At 45.1% G+C, this 17918-nt stretch overlaps 1 protein-coding gene across 5 annotated transcripts in view; it reads right to left on the reverse strand.

The window, feature by feature from the left end:
• The window catches only part of pde1ca (phosphodiesterase 1C, calmodulin-dependent a), an 88317-nt gene that overhangs the window by 43711 nt on the left and 26688 nt on the right, over positions 1 to 17918 (reverse strand). The window contains exon 2 of one of the 5 annotated variants that reach the window (XM_072710634.1): positions 16382 to 16408. The exons of the other annotated variants lie outside the window; for them this stretch is intronic. Coding sequence (XP_072566735.1) covers positions 16382 to 16408 — 27 coding nt within the window. The remainder of the gene's footprint in view (positions 1 to 16381; positions 16409 to 17918) is intronic. 5 annotated transcript variants of the gene reach the window in all.

Consider the following 17918-nt stretch of genomic DNA (forward strand, 5'->3'; position numbering starts at 1 on the left):
TCACGGGCTTTCCGGAGGCACCGAGCCGACACACTCCAGCAGCCGAAACGGACGGGGGTGGAGGGAAGGGGGCGTATAAAATATTCACACGCCTATTCTGCATGGAAACAACTTGCTGGCACCTTGTGAATTTAAATTGAAAATGTTAATTGGTGAAGGATTGAAATCTTTGGTCTCCTGCCCCCACCTGTAGCTGAAACACACACACACACAGTTAGAAGCTGATGGAGCCTCTCGGCCCTCATCCGCCAATCCTGTTTCACAGTCAGGAAGCTGGTTCCCACACAGTGGCGGGGGGGGCGGGGGGGTAGGGTCAGGGCTGTGACCAGCTTCCCAAACCCCTCAGACTTTCCTCCACATGGTTATATTACAGAAATCTCAGAAGGAATGAGGAATTCAGGGACATGTCAATGGGGGGCTGGCCGGGGAGGGGGGGGGGGGCTGCATTACAGCTTAATTTACTAAGAAACCCCTGTTCTTATATCTGCAGTTCCTGCCCCTACCACAAGGGGCATAACTCACATCTCTCAGGAATGAAACGGAACAGAAATGCTGAATGTTACAGTAGCCCAAGACTCTGTCAGCACGGGGGCAGGAACTGTCAGCGTAATTTCAACCCCAGCCAGGAAGCCAAGGGCAGCAACTGATCTTAGCTGACACTGTTATTGGGGATGGGCTTACACAGGTTCTAATTTGACACGCAGCTGGATGTGTGTCTGGTTCAGGGCAGGGAAGCAAGTTTTGCGGCAGCGGGGATGAACCTACGACCTTCCGGTCCAGCTGTAACATCCTTCATCTCTCCTTTCTTCTGTATAACTTCTAATCTGCTCTTATGTTTTGTGGGACTTGGGGGGGCGGGGGGGGTAACCAGCTGTGATGGGGACCAGCTGCAGCCAACAGCGACACAGCCAATGACGATGACCCTGGGTGACGATGTTAATGGGCGTGACAGCGTGACGATTAGGGGCCGTCACTGACAATTAATACAGATGGGGAGGATGGTGGTGGTTGGAGGGGGCTTGTGAGCACCACGTGTGTTCTTGGGGGTGCCGGCAGAGGGGGGTAATTAACAAATTACTCTCAGAATTCCCTGCAGCTATTTTGGAAGGTATAGTTTATCCCTGTGTTGGTACCATCTTCGGGAGACTTCTAGAGAGCAGTGAAATGGAGAGGTAGATGATTGGTCAGGGGGGAAACCTCAAGCTCCACCCCTTTCCACCTTTTTTACGCCATAGGACCACATCCCACTCTGTCTATTCTCTGTCTTGTTCTCTGATAATTTTCACATTCTCAAAGTATGGTCATACTAGCATGAAAAAAATATCCCCCTCTCTTTCAGTTCCATTCTAGCCACTGGAGGCGACATGTAGAAAATTCACTTTTGTTAGTAATTTCTTATCATATACTGTACTTTTTAATGCACATTTGCACTGTTATAACAAGAAAGTTTTGTAATAATAAAAAAAAACTGTTGTATGAGATCTTGCATACCACTTATGTCAGTCCCTGTTTGTAACACATCACTATCTAGCATGCCCACGAATCTTGCCATATGTATTTTCAGGATATCTTGGCAGTGGGGTGGCACGATAAATTTTGCTGAATGAAAATATCATGGTATAGCTAAACTACAGCAGTTTCCTGTCACGGCCATTTTTGCTTATCTCTATGAAGACACTGTGTTTTTGTTACAAACATTCAATAGCAAAAGTCAGAGACTTTGCCCTGGAGGTGTGTTGTGATATTTCTTGATCCTTTGATGATGGTTTCCGCGTTCGAACCTGAGGCCAGCCTCCCGGAATCTGTCAGGGAGGGTTTGTGTACGTGACCCACAGCGAGGGATGTGACCGGCGTCCCGGCATGACAGCCTGGGACTTGAGCTGCCTCTCGTGGAATGTTTACCAGATCCGCGTCCATGCACGGTTTTCCATGTAAATATTTAGACGATGCCGGGCCGGAAGTCCGGGAGCCTAAATATGCACGTCCACCCAAGCGAAGCCTCAGCGAAACAGAAGGAGGACGGGAGGCTGGGAACAGTTAGGAAATGTTCTACTGCAGTTACGGCAGCCCAGGAGATCCAGTGGGATTTAAACTCCTGCCAGCAACAAGACCGTGACGCCTCTCCAACCCCCAAATCCCCCCCCAGTCCCAGGGCTCACAACCTTATCGCACATCCATAAAAAATACGCAAACAGTGAAAATAAGCAGGAGCAGTAAAGACGGCGGTCTGTCCGACTCACAGCCCAGTCTGATTATCCCCTCCCCGCAGACTGATGCCGTCAGGCCTGTAGCTCCCAGTTTCATATTTAAAAAGTCAAAAGACATATTCTGTAAGAATGTATCTCCATCCATCCATCCATCTATCCAAATTTGATCTGTTTGTCCTTGTCAATGTCATGGGTGAATTTGTTTCTGTTTGCACAAAGATATTTCAGTATAAAAAGAATTAAACACACAATTATTTTTATTAAATTAATTGATATATTGGGGTCAACAGTTAGTAATTAGATAAAATCAGGGCAGCCCATCTGTACACAGGTTATGCAATTAATCAATTAGCATTGATCCTAACAGCATCTAGTGATTATCTGAATCTGTTCACTGCTCTCTACTGTAAGTCAATGAAGGAATAATGCTGATGAATCACACACAGCCACAAACCAACCAAAAGGTCTTCCAATCAGTGAACCGTAAATTAACCCCACCCCCTGACAGAGTTTCACAGCCTCTCCTCTATTTAAATGACACCTTTTTATGACACAGTGTCAGGTGGATCACATGATTGGACTGTGCTGGTGAATGACGAGCGGAGCCCACGATGCACCAACTGTTAGTCATAGCTGTAATTGGCAGGCTCGAGCACAGTGGGCGATTCACACATCCTTCACAAGGCGTATCCCTCCACCCTGCTCACAATCATATAGGGCCACACACATTTTACATATAAAACTGTAATGCATTTGTAATACGTGACTGTAATTATATGATGAGGGGGTGCCTAGGTTAAAGTGACACTTTGTCACTCTGGAGATCCAGAGACAGACGGCGAAGCTAGTTTTTGAACAAAGGAGCATCATTAATCATGGTGAGAGGTAGAGATCAGAGTCATACAGTATATCCAGGGGACCTGAGGCAAACTCCGCCTTCCTTTGCAATTGACCACCGATGGCCAGATCTATCAGCGCTATCAGCGAGATAGGCAGCAGGGTGGCAAAGCAATCTACAACCAGAGGGATTTGCATTTTTCTCGCTTTATCAGAGACAGTCTGAGTCAGCAGATGGTTAAGTCGGTATTGTTTGAAGAGGGATGAAGTACCATCAGTCCATAATGTTAGATGTTGTCTGGGAGTGTGACACAGAAGAAATGTCATCTGACTCAACCTGGGGTTTCCTGTTGGTTATTGAGGTTTTTAAACTTGATCGACCTTAAATGTTCAGAGTCTGCTGTTTAGCGTGTATTTAAATGCTTTGACAACGAAAAAAGGTTTACTAATGATCCATCTTCTGGGATAAGAACCACTGTAATTAACTTAGTGGGGGTGAGAAACTCCAGCTAGGTTTTAGGGTAGATTTTAATTAACTTCTTTAATTAATTCACACCTTTAAGAAGCAGGTTTGGTGGCCCCCCGCTCTTTGCATATAACACACCTCTCTGTGTGTCTTTTAAATGCACGAAGAAGACGTGAACATGCCCTGAAAGTGTTGTGGCATCATAGCCAGAAGGTTATTGGATCAAGCCCCGAGAATGGAATGAGGTTAAACAGGAAGTTGTTTTCAGAGTAGCAGTGGCTGTAAGAAGGACCAACCGCTCTAACCAACATGTTGTCATTGGGCTATCAAGTCAGTTCCACTCTCCACAGGCTCCAGAAGATACATTCATCTCTCTCTGCCTTGCGGCTATGAGACCAGGCTCTGTCAGGCAACAACAGGACAAATGAGCCTTCAGCTCACAATGAGGGTGGGTTTACTGCACCCCAAAGGTAATCAATAAACTATCTAATAGGAGGGAGGTGTTGAGTGACAGCTGAGAATAATCCCATCCACCCTGGCCACTGAATCACTACCATCAGGAATTCATCTTATAAATATACCACCATCAGGAACTCGTATATAAATCTTACATATAAATATGTGCATATATCTCTAATAATAGCTGGCTACCTTCAGACCTGTAACACTAATCGACCTGAGCAATTGATTTTCACAAAGTACACCACCATTAGATTTTTTGATTCACAATGTGATTATTAGTTTGGTGTTTCTCACTGTTTAATACTTGAGTTATTTCTTACTGTTTATTAACTCAGTGTATTGTTTACAGCTTATGAATTATTGCTTGGTTTAACACCTGTTTACTGTTTAATACTTGAGCTGCATGCTTACTGCTTACTGCATGATTACTGTTTACTGCTTACTGCATGCTTACTGCTTACTGCATACTTAATGCTTACTGCATGCTTACTGCATGCTTACTGCTTACTGCATGCTTACTGCTTACTGCATGCTTACTACATGCTTACTGCTTACTGCATGCTTACGGCTACTCTCCTCCATACATCTCTCACTCACCTGGACACTAGAAGGGGGAATTATGTTAAAATGATTTTCATCGACTACAGTTCAGCATTTAATACCATAATTCCCTCCACACTATCCACCAAGCTGGAGCACCTGGGACTCAGCTCATCTACAGTATGTGTCAGTGGATCTCCAACTTCCTAACTGGCAGGCCACAGGCAGTAAAGATGGGTGGACATGTCTCAGCCCCCCTCACTCTCAGCACTGGAGCCCCCCAGGGTTGTGTTCTGAGCCCCCTGCTGTACTCATTGTACACGCACGACTGCGTAGCCTCTACCAACTCCACCACCATCATCAAGTTTGCTGATGACACCGTCGTGGTGGGCCTGATCACTGACAACGATGAGACGGCCTACCTGGAGGAGATTGGAAATCTGGAGAAATGGTGCCAGAGGAACAATCTCCTTCTAAACGTCAGCAAGACAAAGGAATTGATAGTGGAGTTTAGTACCAAGCAGGAGAGGAACTACCAGACCACCGTCATCAACAACAGCCCAGTGGAGAGAATGGATAGCTTCAGATACCTCGGTGTCCACATCACGCAGGACCTGTCATGGTCCCGTCACATCAACACCATGGTGAAAAAGGCCCGGCAGCGTCTCTTCCACCTCAGACGCTTGAGAGACTTCAGTCTGCCCTCCAGGGTGCTCAGGAATTTCTACTCCTGCACCATAGAGAGCATCCTGACTGGAAACATCACAACCTGGTTCGGAAATAGCACCATGCAGGACAGACGAGCTCTACAGAGGGTGGTGCGATCAGCTGAGCGCATCATCCGCACCGAGCTCCCTGACCTGCACTCAATTTACAGTAAGCGGTGTTGGACCAGGGCCAGGAAGATCGTGAAGGACCTCAGCCACCCCAGCAATGGACTGTTCTCTCTGTTGAGGTCAGGAAAGCGATTCTGCTCCCTGAAGACCAATACAGAAAGACTGAGGAGGAGCTTCTTCCCGCAGGTGATACGGTCTCTAAATCAGTACACCACACAGTACTGATCCATTTTGCACATCCACACATACGTTTCTTGCACTGACTCTAGACATTCGGGACATTCATTGGTCACTGCACACCTGCACATTCGTGGACATTAGTTATTTGTTCTATTTTATTCTGTTTCCCTGATGCACATAAGTCACTTTAAATATGACACTTTCAGGCATATTTGCACACCCCCTGGACATTTCTATTTATATTCACTACATTCCCACCCAAAAATTCCATAATTCTATATTTTCTATATTGAACAGCTAGGTTTTTCTTATTTTTCTTATATTGTATATTTTGTATTGTACAGATATTTTATTCTCTCTTAGTTAAATTTACTTTCTATTTTCTTTTTCATATTTATTTCCTATTAATAGTCTTTTATTTTAAGGTCACGGGCAGTCGTCTAAGCATTTCACTGCATTTCGTACTGTGTACGACTGTGACAAATAAACATTTTAATTTGAAATTTGAATTTGAATTACTGTTTAATACTGGAGTTTATTGCTTAGTGTTTAATATTTGTTTACTATTTAATACTTGAGGTTACTGCTTACTATTACAGTTTAATACTATATATATTAATAATAGTTACTAGTTTACTGGTCTTTGCTAGTCATAGGTGGCTGCTCTGGATTAGAGCTCAGGGGAGGTGATGAATAAAAGGCAAAAGGTCAAACAGAAGTTTCTTTTTTTCATGGCTGCTTCCCAACAAGACCCTCAGTGCTGTAGTACTCGATGTCATCTTCCATTGCCATTACAGCTCCAATACTCAAAAACAGAAGTGAAGAGGACAGTAAAAATCCCTGGATGTCATTCCTGCCCAGTCCCAAATATCAAGGATGCATCAGTTGCATCCTCACCAACGAGAACAATCCCGTGATTCATTGCATCCCAAGTTCGTTCTTTGGAAGCAAGTTAGCAAGAACACTCTGGCCAAGAACACAAGTACAATTTTTACATTTTTAGTATTTAGAATCCTTGGCTTTGCCTCAGAATTGAAAGCATTTCTATTTGGTCTTGAAGTGGTCTCAGACTAGGGCGTTTATGGTTGTGACCTGTAATTTTACACCACAGTCAATATAAAATTCAGACAAAAAAAAAATAGAAACTTCAATAAGCTGTCGATAAGGAACATTTTGATAGCACACATCAGCCTATTGCATCACAGAAACTAATGCAATTCCAACTAATCACATGGTAGATCTCCTAAGAATGGAGAAGCTACGCACAACAAGGGACAACAAAAGTCGTCAGCGGTGTAATGACACTTTGGCAATCCGTAATTCTGGTGCTGTGTGTTGTAAGCTCCTCCAAAAGCTTGCACCAACTAAAATTGGAGATACTACAAATTTATTTCAACACTTGAAGCATTGCCATCGAGAAGAACATAGAGAATGCAAGCATCTATAGTCAAAGACACCATCAGTAAGTGCTTCCACTTTCAATCCGAAGCAATATGGGACAAATCATATCCTGCACTGGTTCAAAATGGGATGCAGCATCCCATCCTACATGGCATCTCTACCAGCCATGTGAAACCTGCCCCCTGAACGAGTAGCAAGGCAATCAGAGTAGGGTGACCAGACAGTCCATGTCAGGGAGGACACTATGAGCTAGGAGCCTGGATTTTACTTAAGCACTGAGTTCTTACTGTGTGCAGATTCATATAATCATGCATGCGCCACTAATGTTAATGTGAAACAACTGGATGAGTCTCTCAATCAAGTAAACAAACCAATCAAAGCACATGATGAACAGAACTATTTAGCCAAGCGCAGGAGCCTTTCAGTTTAAAAGTAGTTTATAAAACTAAAAGTAGCTGAAAGTGTCCTGCCTGACATGGATTATCTGATCACCCTACTCTGAAGTCACACACACAAAAGAAATGAACAAAAAGTCATACTGTCAGTGTATTACAGGTGTTACACTCTGCGACAAAAAAAGTTAATTTTTTGTAAGATTTATTAATTAAAATTAGATTTCAGTTTGCAGTTCCTTCAATGTGTTGTCTTTTTAATATACTGAATCAAATTAAAGGAAATCCCAAGGGAATCAATAACAGAGCCTTGGAATAAAGAAATAATTACTTGAATTATATCATGATATATCATGAAAATTAACGAAAAAATATTGCAATAAAAATATTTTACCGTATCGTCCTGTCATACCATGGTGATAAACTTTCTCATTTCTATAGTCCTCTTGAAATAATGATACCAGTTAATAAAATACAAAATATAATTCAGCCTCATTGTATTGGCTTTTTTGTATTTTAATTTAATTTAATCTATTTTTGAAAAGACAGTCCCAGAGTGCTGTGCTACTTTGGAAAGTTTTTCTTCTGTTCTAAATAGTTATGGCCTATACTGTATATTATTAAAAAAATAAAATGTTGTGTCCAGTCCCGAACCAACACGGGACGTGATCAGTGTCCTGACTCCAGTCTTGGCAAATTGGAATAGGCTTCAGTTTCGATTAAAACATTTAAGGTCATTAAGTAAGTCATGTAAAAATCGGCTGTAAGGACAGGGCATGTGTGCACTTAAGCACCATTAGACCCTAATTACAGCGTGTGCTAGAAGTGTTGTTTTACATTTCAAGTAAACAGCTCATATAACTAATGAAAATTCACTTTAACTTATTTTTAATGCTTATAAACAGCTTTTTACACATCTCTCACCTTGATGAGTTGCTTATATAAAAATTTGATCGGGGTATTGGTGGTAGTGTTGGATATTTATGATTAAATACTAATGTTTGAGATCAAAGGATTGTCATGCTTAACTATACTGTGATTTTTGCTTTTAACTATTAGCAGGGGTGATGGTAATAGTAAAAAAAAGGATTAGAAAAACCATGGTTTCAAAAATTCACTTTATTTTTTCCAGTCTCGGTCTTAACTCAATGGTCTTGACTCCCCTAAAGTCTTGGACTCAGACTCCACCCTTTTAGGCCCTGAATCAGACTCGATATAGGTCATGTCATCCCATCATTACTGACCCTCTCGGGAGTCACAGTGAGGACACCATCCTGGCTTTAGCAGAGATCCCTGTCCCTTCTGCTCGGAGCTACGGCCCAGCATTAGGCATTCGAATGAACAGAATGAGGAGCTTAGGGAAAGCCATCCGTTTATCCACTGAGGGAGTGAACGACAGGAAGTGTAAATCATGCCTGTGGCTATCAGCAGTGATCAAACAGCCCAGGTTCTTCGCAGGCTGAGGACCATTCACTACTTTCCTGAAGCGTCCCCTGATATCACCTGTCATCACTGCACACTGAGACAGCATCCATCCATCCATCCGTCCCTCTGGGGGGGTATAGGGTGGATGAGGGAAAGCTGGGAATGCAGGGCTCTTCGAGCTCAGACCTTCAGTCCTGGATGAGTTCTGGTCACCAGGAGGACATAATTCATAAGGAGAGACCAATCATTTCATTTGCCTATGATATGTTTTGGACGTGTGAGTGACAGAGGATGGCAGAGGATGGGCTACTGCAGGGACCAATCAGCTGGCCCCGCCCAGGTATATGACCTCTGTGCACACAAACCTGAATGGTGAAAGAATTTAGCATTTACAAAAGAAAAGGTGGATTTTGTTTTTTTTCAATAAACTGTATTTCTATAATATCATGAAATATATTTGTAATATATTGTAAAAATAAAAAAACCTAAGAATAGGCCTTTTCTTTGGGCAGATCCCACTGCACCAGGTACTGTATTTTTGCTACTTCGAGAAGAACCTCTCCTGTATCTGCTGGTCATCCAGCCTCATTCCTCCTATCACATCAAGCCTGAGGAAGTCTTCTGTGCCCCACCACCATACAGCCCCTCCCTCCAAAGTCTCACCTTTCCATCCCACGACCCCACCCCTATCTGCATGGAGGCTTATCCACTACACAAAGATTATTGACCATTAAGGCTCAACAAAAAACATACAGCAGAAACAATAACAACCCATTGCATGGAGATAAAATACTCTTTGTCTCGGGGGGAATGGGGTGAAATGAAAGCAGCCCCTAGAACCAAAGTACTGTGAGATCGAGGGATTTCAGGTGAACACCCCCCCCCCCACTCCCATCTGCCCCCAAGGAGATCATTCAACCCATTTTGAGCTGAGACAAAAAACTCAGCAAAAGCAATTCCCCCCTTTTTTGTGTGACATCGTTATCTCATTATCTTCCTTAATTATTCCGTTAATGATCAGGTGCATCCTCTGTGATTCACCACCTATAAACAAGAGTGATGGACTGCCCCCCCCAAAGGATGTAAGTGGGAGATGTGATATGACTGACTGCCGTCAAGGTCAGTCATAAACCTGATTGAGAAAGGCCATGAATTGTGACTGGCGAGGGTGTTTTCCTTTTATCAATGCAGGCTAACGAGTTTGCTCAGATGGCAGCCGCAATGCTGCAGCCCCCATCTGTTGTGGGTTTGCTCGCTGGAGTTTGAGCAGGGAGGCTTCTTAAGACTTCCCCTGGGCTTCCAAACAAACAGAGACCGTAAATCCCCCCCCCCCCCCCCCGCCAAAACCCAACTGTGACTGGCATCCCATCTCTACCCGCATCTCCCTTTCTCAATTTCTGGTGTCACGATGGCAGATTGCCTCAGTAGCTCGCTGTGACTCCCTTCGGCGAGTCCAAGGCGACGATGACTCATTGTTGTTTGCTCGAGAATTCCCACAAGAGACTTCGCTTTCCTCAATAAATCTCTAATAATTCTCTTGACTGTACATTTCTCTAGCATGGCTATAGCCTGAAGGGGGAGCTGTGATTCAGTGGGCAGCACGGTTCCCAGGCCTACTCTGGGTGTGTTGGCTTTGAAAATTTCCTCCTGTTCTCCAAGTTTTCCCCGGTTCTTTGGTTTCCATAGGGAATGCGTGATGCCTGCAGTGGTTGGGCATCTCAGCCAGAGTGTTCCCCTGCTTTTTGCCCTTAGCTCTGGATTCCATGTATTAGATAAGTCTTTGGAAGATAGACAGATGTTTCTGTCCTGAAGGCTACATCTTCTAGTTTCCAACAGGAAATGCAGAGCTATGCGCTTCTCTGGATGGGATTGTCCGCTAAAGCAGCCAATAGGCAGGGTAAGCTGTGGTGAACATAAGCTAACAAACAGCGTGTCAAACGGCTGCGAACTGCTTAAGCTATAGAGATGAAAGACTAATCTCCCTTCATCCGTGCTGTTGTACACAGCTTTCGACTGCGCTGTCATATCACTCTCATATTTCATCTCTAATTACCCCATGGGACTTCTTTTGAGTTATGCTAAGTGGAGACGATAAACAGGATTCCCCAAGCAGGACCAACCCACGTTTGGGATGGCAGAAGGACTTTCGACTGAGCTGCCGGTCTTCGGCCAGTCAGTCGGACACAAGTCAGAAGTCAGGTCTCAGAAGCGAATTCCAGCTGGGTGGTCCAGGTTAATCTAATCACCACCAAAGCCCACAATCGCGCCAACTGAATCCCCCGACCACAGCGTGATTGGTTGCCTCACTGATTCCAGATTGATTATCAAACACAAAGGCAATACGATGACATAGCAAACAGACTTACTGGAATTTGGCTAGCTCTCTGTGTCTGGATAAAGTGGATTTGAAAGAGGCTGGCGGGAACAGAAAGTGTGTGTGCCAGGGGGATACACTTTGGATCTCCGAGGAGGGATTTACAGAGGCTGAGGTTAGGGCGGCATGCAAAGAAAACCAGGCTACACAAATAATACCAGTGCCACAGGTTCAGCAGGTCTCAGAAATGTCTCCCGTCTCCAACTGCATCTGACTTCAGATGAGCATATTACACATGACGTATTCTACGTCAAACATGGCTTATATCCACCCAGGTCTTACAATCCCACGCAGGTGCTCCATCTTTGAAAATGTCCCACAGCTGGACGCCCCCGGAGTTGGGGGATTGATTCATCTAAGTTTGCATGTTCTTCCTGTGTTTGTCAGGCTGTCCTCCAGCAGTCCAGAAACATTCACTGGAATTAGTGTCCCTATATTTCCCACAGTGGGTGTGTGCATCCAGCATTGAACGCCCATCTTGTCCAGGGTGTCCTCCTGCCTCGTGCCTCCTGGAAAGGCTCCAGGCCCACAGTGACCCTGAACGGGTTATCTTGGATGGATGGATGGATGGATGCAGGGGTGGATTAATGGGCTATCGTAGCTACAGCCTAGGGGGCTGGGAAACATAAATAATGGCTACTTAAATTGGCAGCATATGAGTGTCTATGCTGATGTCAGCCTAGGGCCCTCAGATAAGTTAATCTGCCCCTGGATGGATGTTTGGATGGATGAATGGATGGATGCAGGGGGAGATTAATGCATAGGTTATCCTAGGCTACAGCCTCGAGCTCCACCTCGGGAAAACTCAACAGTTATCAGCAACTCTTGATTGTCCATGCTGATGTCAGCCTTGGGCCCTCAGATAAGTAAATCCACCCTGAATGAATGGATGGATGGATGGATGGATGGATGTATGGATGGAGCACAATATGAAAGCTGCCTGAGATGACCTCTGAGTCATTTCCCTGTCCCTTGCACCCCCACCCCCGCAGAGCGAGCGGTGTGACATTGGTCACATTGGTGACAGATTGTTTGTGTGTGTCACATGCAAGAGGCCACCAGAGAACAGACGGCTGAACAGGGCATCACACATGACCTCATTTTGGGACAGAACAACGCCGTTAGCGTCTCGGGACCCGGTCGGACGGCTTGGGAGGGGTCTCCAGGAGGTGATACTGAAGGGGGGGGGGCAGTGGAGAAAGCCTCTACATATTCCTGCAGATGTTTCTGCCGATGGCGGCGTGATGCAGCCACACAGGAAATCAGCCCACCCCACCCCCCTGACTAACTAGCTGAGATGAAACACAGGCCAGCTGCGAAATTGGGGCTGAGGGGCAGCAGAGGACTGGATGTGAGTGCAGGGGGCTTTCGTATAAACCATGTGATTGTCTGAAATCCCATAGATGTGGGCTTGTTTTTAAACTCCGTACTGCTACGCTGGTTTTCGGTTCGGCATGCCGGATTGTGACATCACATGACAGGGTGTGTCCAATCAGCTGAAAGCCCGACCTTTTAGAGGACCGCTGGGGAAAAAAGCAAGCTCTGGGCTGCTTTTTCATTTTGCAATAGCAGCTCTCCATGACCATATGGTCCAGGACGCCCCCAGTCGCCCCCTCCTGGTGAATCAAATTCATTTAAACAAAAGTAACCCCTGTGCGGCTCCTCCAATCACCATGCTCCCCGCAAAGGGCAAAATCTGTATCAGGCGGCTGATGCACCTCTACATTGAATAAGCAGGGACCTGTTTGTATAGCCGCATGAAAAGTAGAACGGCGGCCGTGCTTTCCTGCTGATCAGCTCCGCTGTCTTTACTGTGTCACTCACAAGGTCTTTAAGAGATTGTATTTCCTGCCAAGTTTTTCTTAACTCTCTCAGGACCTGTCAGCTTGCTGAAAATATTTGGCATAATCAGAAAAAACGTGTGAGTATGTGTTTCTAAGGGAGTTGAGTGTGTGCTCAGGAAAGCGCTACTCCAGTATTACATCTATGGAGTAATAAGTGGGGAGATTTTTGACAGCAATTTGAAAGTTTTGTTGAAATTTTGGCAAGGCCATCCTGTCTTTGTTCCTTTCAGCTTGTGAAGTCTGAAAACCACCCAAACCGCCCAGGAAGGTCGCTGTTCTCATTAACGCTCTCCGATAGAGTTGGGCACAGGCAGTATTACCACAGACTGCAAACACAGAACTGCGGATCGCTGTTTATCCCTAATCTTTATATGTTTACAGTCAGAAGTAAAAAAAGACATTTAAAAATCAACTTTATCTCCCTATATCCACATCACAGTCTTGCTGGTCTGTACTTTAGCTATGTGTAACAGCAGCATATCCTGGCTCTCGCTCTCTCACACACTTTTGTATTCATATCTTTGTGGGGACCGTCCATTCATTTCTATGAGCATCACCCTAATCCCAACAATGCCAACCTTAACCCCTACCCAGCCCGAACCTTAACTATAAGAAACCAAACAAAACACGAGACTTTTGGCATTTTTACTTTTTTGATTGCATTCACAGATTTTTGTGGGGACCTGGAAAATGGTCCCCACAATGTAGCATAAAGATAACACACACACACACACGCAGGGTTTGTGCAGCTGACCAACCCTTCACTTGACTGGTCCTGGGTGCATATCTACACTCCTCCACCATCCAGGTTCTGCACTGCCCCTGACCATGCAGCTGTGCTCAATCTGCCCCCCCGTTCTCATCCAACATCACTCAACCGCCAGTTTGGAAACACCCAAAACTGTACAGGCTGGATGCTGCAGATGCAAACACCCCACCCCCCACCGCCACAACCACACAAACACACTCAGACATTGAACATTCAACACTCAAAAAGTCAGGAATTCAAAACCCTTCCATTTAGCCCTGCAGGACAAGGAACTCTGTTTAGAGTTGGCTGTGTATTTATGTTTCTGTGTTTATGGCCGCTTTCATACCACAAGAACTTTTTCCTAGAACCAGAACCCTTTTCCAGAACCAGGAACTTTCATCACGTTCATACTGCAGGTACTCGGCCCAATTGCAGTTCCTCAAAGGCAGTTATGGAACCCTTTTTAGCACCTACTCTATATAGGGTACTTTTCATTTAAACAAGATCTACTGGGGAGGAGCTTACAGAGTTATAGCTGATTGGTTGACCACAAGCACTGCTGCAAACTTCAAAATTACTCCCCGCAGAAGTGCATGGAAAAGAGATGTAATTAGCTGAGCAAAAATTGAGCAGATGGAATTATTTTTTGTACTTCAGTTACATTTAATGAATTTGTTTGCATCTCCATATTTCTGATAACCAATATACTTTTGCCTACTATTGCCAGTGCTGGTGGTGAATCTTGCCAGCGGAATGCTACACTGTTTTTTATTCTGTGAAACTGAAAGGTCAATCTGCCAGCCTTATTTAATAATGAAATATAAACATGCTGCGTGTGAATAAAATATAAATAAAAGGCTGTGTCCTGCTTTGATCACTCCTCCTCAATAACTAGCGAATAATTTAACAAAATAACTTGTTAATTTTCCATTGCTTTGGGGTGGCAGTGTAGTTTCAAATTGTGTGTGAAGTTTCATCTTTTTGTGTCTTCCATGCTTATTTAGCATAAAGGATCCCAGTTCTGTTGTGTGGTGTAAAAGCGACACATGTACGTGGCCAGGAGCTTCAAAAGTCCTTGGTCAAGACAGCCTAGGAACCAGGAACCAGTAACCTGGCACCAGGTTCCGGAATTTTGGTGTGAAAGCGCCTCGTATATGCCACTCTGCTGCCTGTCTTGTGGTATGTTGCCTTTTCATGTTCCCAATCAGGTGCCTTATTTCAGGCCCTTAGTTATGACAACAGCACAGAATCATTCCCCCCAGAGACACGTCACAGATATCACAGACGTCAGGCCTCAGGGCCTCCTATAGCCATCAATCTCCAGTCATTTTACTTGACAGACTTGTGACTCAAAGCTTGTTTCGTATAGCAAGTGGCAGTACTGAGCGATTCCACCAAGCCACAGAATAAATAGGAGTAAACGACAGCCCTGGTCAGCTATATTAAGCAGCGATTCTCTATGACAAGCTTCAGATCATGTAAGATGCTCCGTCAGTCTCAGCTTCGTGCCCTTGGACAACGTAAGTAAATAACAGGGGCATGAAGTTACCAACAAGAAATCAATAAAAGGGAGGAGCAATACACAGCTAAGGATCTTGCAATCTTAAGATATGCAGTGGAATAAGCAGTATGTTATTTGAGTACATTGACTCATAAAGGACTCATAAAGGTACACAGCTGAATTTTCTGAATACTCATAAAGGTACACAGCTGAACTTTCTGAATACTCGGAAAGGTACACAGCTGAACTTTCTGAATACTCATAAAGTTACACAGCTGAACTTTCTGAATACTCATAAAGATACACAGCTGAACTTTCTGAATACTCATAAAGTTACACAGCTGAACTTTCTGAATACTCATAAAGATACACAGCTGAACTTTCTGAATACTCATAAAGGTACACAGCTGAACTTTCTGAATACTCATAAAGGTGCACAGCTGAACATTCGGAATTCACATTAAGGTAGACGACTGAATATTTAGATTGCTCATAAAGGGGCACAGCTGAACGTTCAGAGTAAGTGTACAGGTACACCGCTGAACATTCTGAGTACTCCTAAAGCTGAGCATCACTCAGAAGGAATGCTGACTGGCAGGATCAGCTAAGAATCCCACCTCTCAGAGTTTTTAACATGACGTGTAGCTTCATGTTCTGGTGCTCAGCCTCATAGACATACAGCTCAGTCTCTCTACTCGATGAGATGGGGGGAGAGTATAAGCATCGACGAGCACTAATCACACAGCTTCACCCGTCAGGAGTGACAGCAACTCTGAACGTGGCATTAACGTGTGACATCAGCAGAGTCGGATGGCTTCCCTACTCCAGCTCTGACGAGTGACTCTGAGTCCGAGAGTCTCTTTGGCATGATACTATTTGGTCACAGATTAACCATTTGCCCCAAATCCCAAACTCAGATTTTTTTTCCCTCCCGTAAATCATTCATCCCCCCCACCATCGAGTTGCCCTGTCACAGCTTTATGTTGAGGAGCCCCTCCTCCCCCACCCCAGGTTATCTATGATCAGGCTGGCAGGTGACACCTTGCAGCATGGCCAGGGTCACCACAAACCAGCCACGTGACACTTCAGCAGCAGAGACACCAGAGCCAATCGGAATGCTTCTGGAGCAGAGGTGGGTGGAGATGGGGGCGGCAAGGCCCCTTACCTCTGTGACGTCTTCTTGTATTTTCGCCTGTGGGGGGAATGGCAACAACAAAAAAAAGGGTGAAAATCTCGACCGGGGGCCGTCACGTGTATTTAAGAATGCTTCTGAGAAGCTGGCCCTCTTTGTCATGACACACACGCTCTCTCACGTTCAGTCAAACGTGACCTCGGCACAACAACGCTGGCATTGTGATGAAAACGTATCTGCGTCTACTCCGGCTGGCTTTAACGGCGAGATCAATAAGCGGGAAAAACGGATAGAATAGCTGGCGGTTTGAGGATCTGCTCGATTGTGCGCCAGGGGTATTCAGATGTTTCCATTTCCTTCGGTGACGTGGAGCCCTGATGACATCAGCCAGTTCGTTATGCTGCGATGAAAGGCTCGGCCCCAGGGGGACTTGGGAAGGACGAGTGAAGGAGGATGGGGGGAAGCTGGTAGGGGGGAGGGGTCAGGAGGTCTGGGCCTGATCAGGGATCTATTCAGCAATGGAGATTGAGGTGGAACGGAGGGATTGAGGTCGAGCTTCAGGAAGGGCTGCCGACACCAGAGTGTGTGAAAAGGGAGAGGTTTATTGGAGAGAAATGAAAGAAAGGGAGGATGGAGAGATGGACATATTGGAGGAAGGTGAAGCCTTGGAAATGAGGTGGGAGGGTATATGATTGGATGGGTGGACACCCTAAGTGGGAGACGACGATAGGATTGGATGGCAACTGGGAACGCGCAACATTATATTGTAGGAGATCCCAAATGGGAGGGGACAGAATTGCGTGGGAAGAGACTTCATTTAGGATTGAACGGGATTGGATTGTAGGAGGTACCAATTGGTAGAAGACAGGATTGGAGGGCAACTGGGAAAGGATGGGATTTGACAGTAGGAGAACCCGATTAGGAGAGGACAGGATTGGACAGCAATTACGAGAGGATGGGACTAGATGGTAGGATGCCGCAACTGAGCAGCTGGAGACAATGTAGGTGGATGTTGCTGGAGAGATAAGTACACGAAATAATTAAGGTTCACGTGAGTAGCAGTAACTTGGAGTTAGGAGGGGGATATGACTCACACCAGCAATATGATGACCAACAGAAAGGCGTGACTGATTGATCATGCAGAGCCACGTTGGGATACCGTTCGAGCCACCATAAATCCTACCACTGAAGCCTCCTGCTACACCGTGGAGCTTAATAAAGACACCAGCTTGATACAGTAACCTCAACACGGGCAAATCAGTCAGCCCCGTGTCAATGCTAATCCTAATGCTAGCTCGCACGGCCACCCACTAACACAGTTATTACATGCCGAATTAAACTGGCACTCAGTGTCAAAGACACCTGCCTTGCTAATTAATGGTGAACAATAGAAACAATTAATTCTATGATTCTGTAGGACATGCTGGGGGGGGCTTCCTCAATTTTTTCTTTATGTCGAACACAGAGATCCAAAACCGGTAGAGTAAGCAGACCATGTGTTTGACCTGCCTGTGCTCTGGTCCATATGGTATCTGGTACATATAGAGTTACAGTGCGCTTGCGGCTTATC

Source organism: Paramormyrops kingsleyae, chromosome 4 (genome assembly GCF_048594095.1).
Source record: "Paramormyrops kingsleyae isolate MSU_618 chromosome 4, PKINGS_0.4, whole genome shotgun sequence".
NCBI lineage: Eukaryota > Metazoa > Chordata > Actinopteri > Osteoglossiformes > Mormyridae > Paramormyrops > Paramormyrops kingsleyae.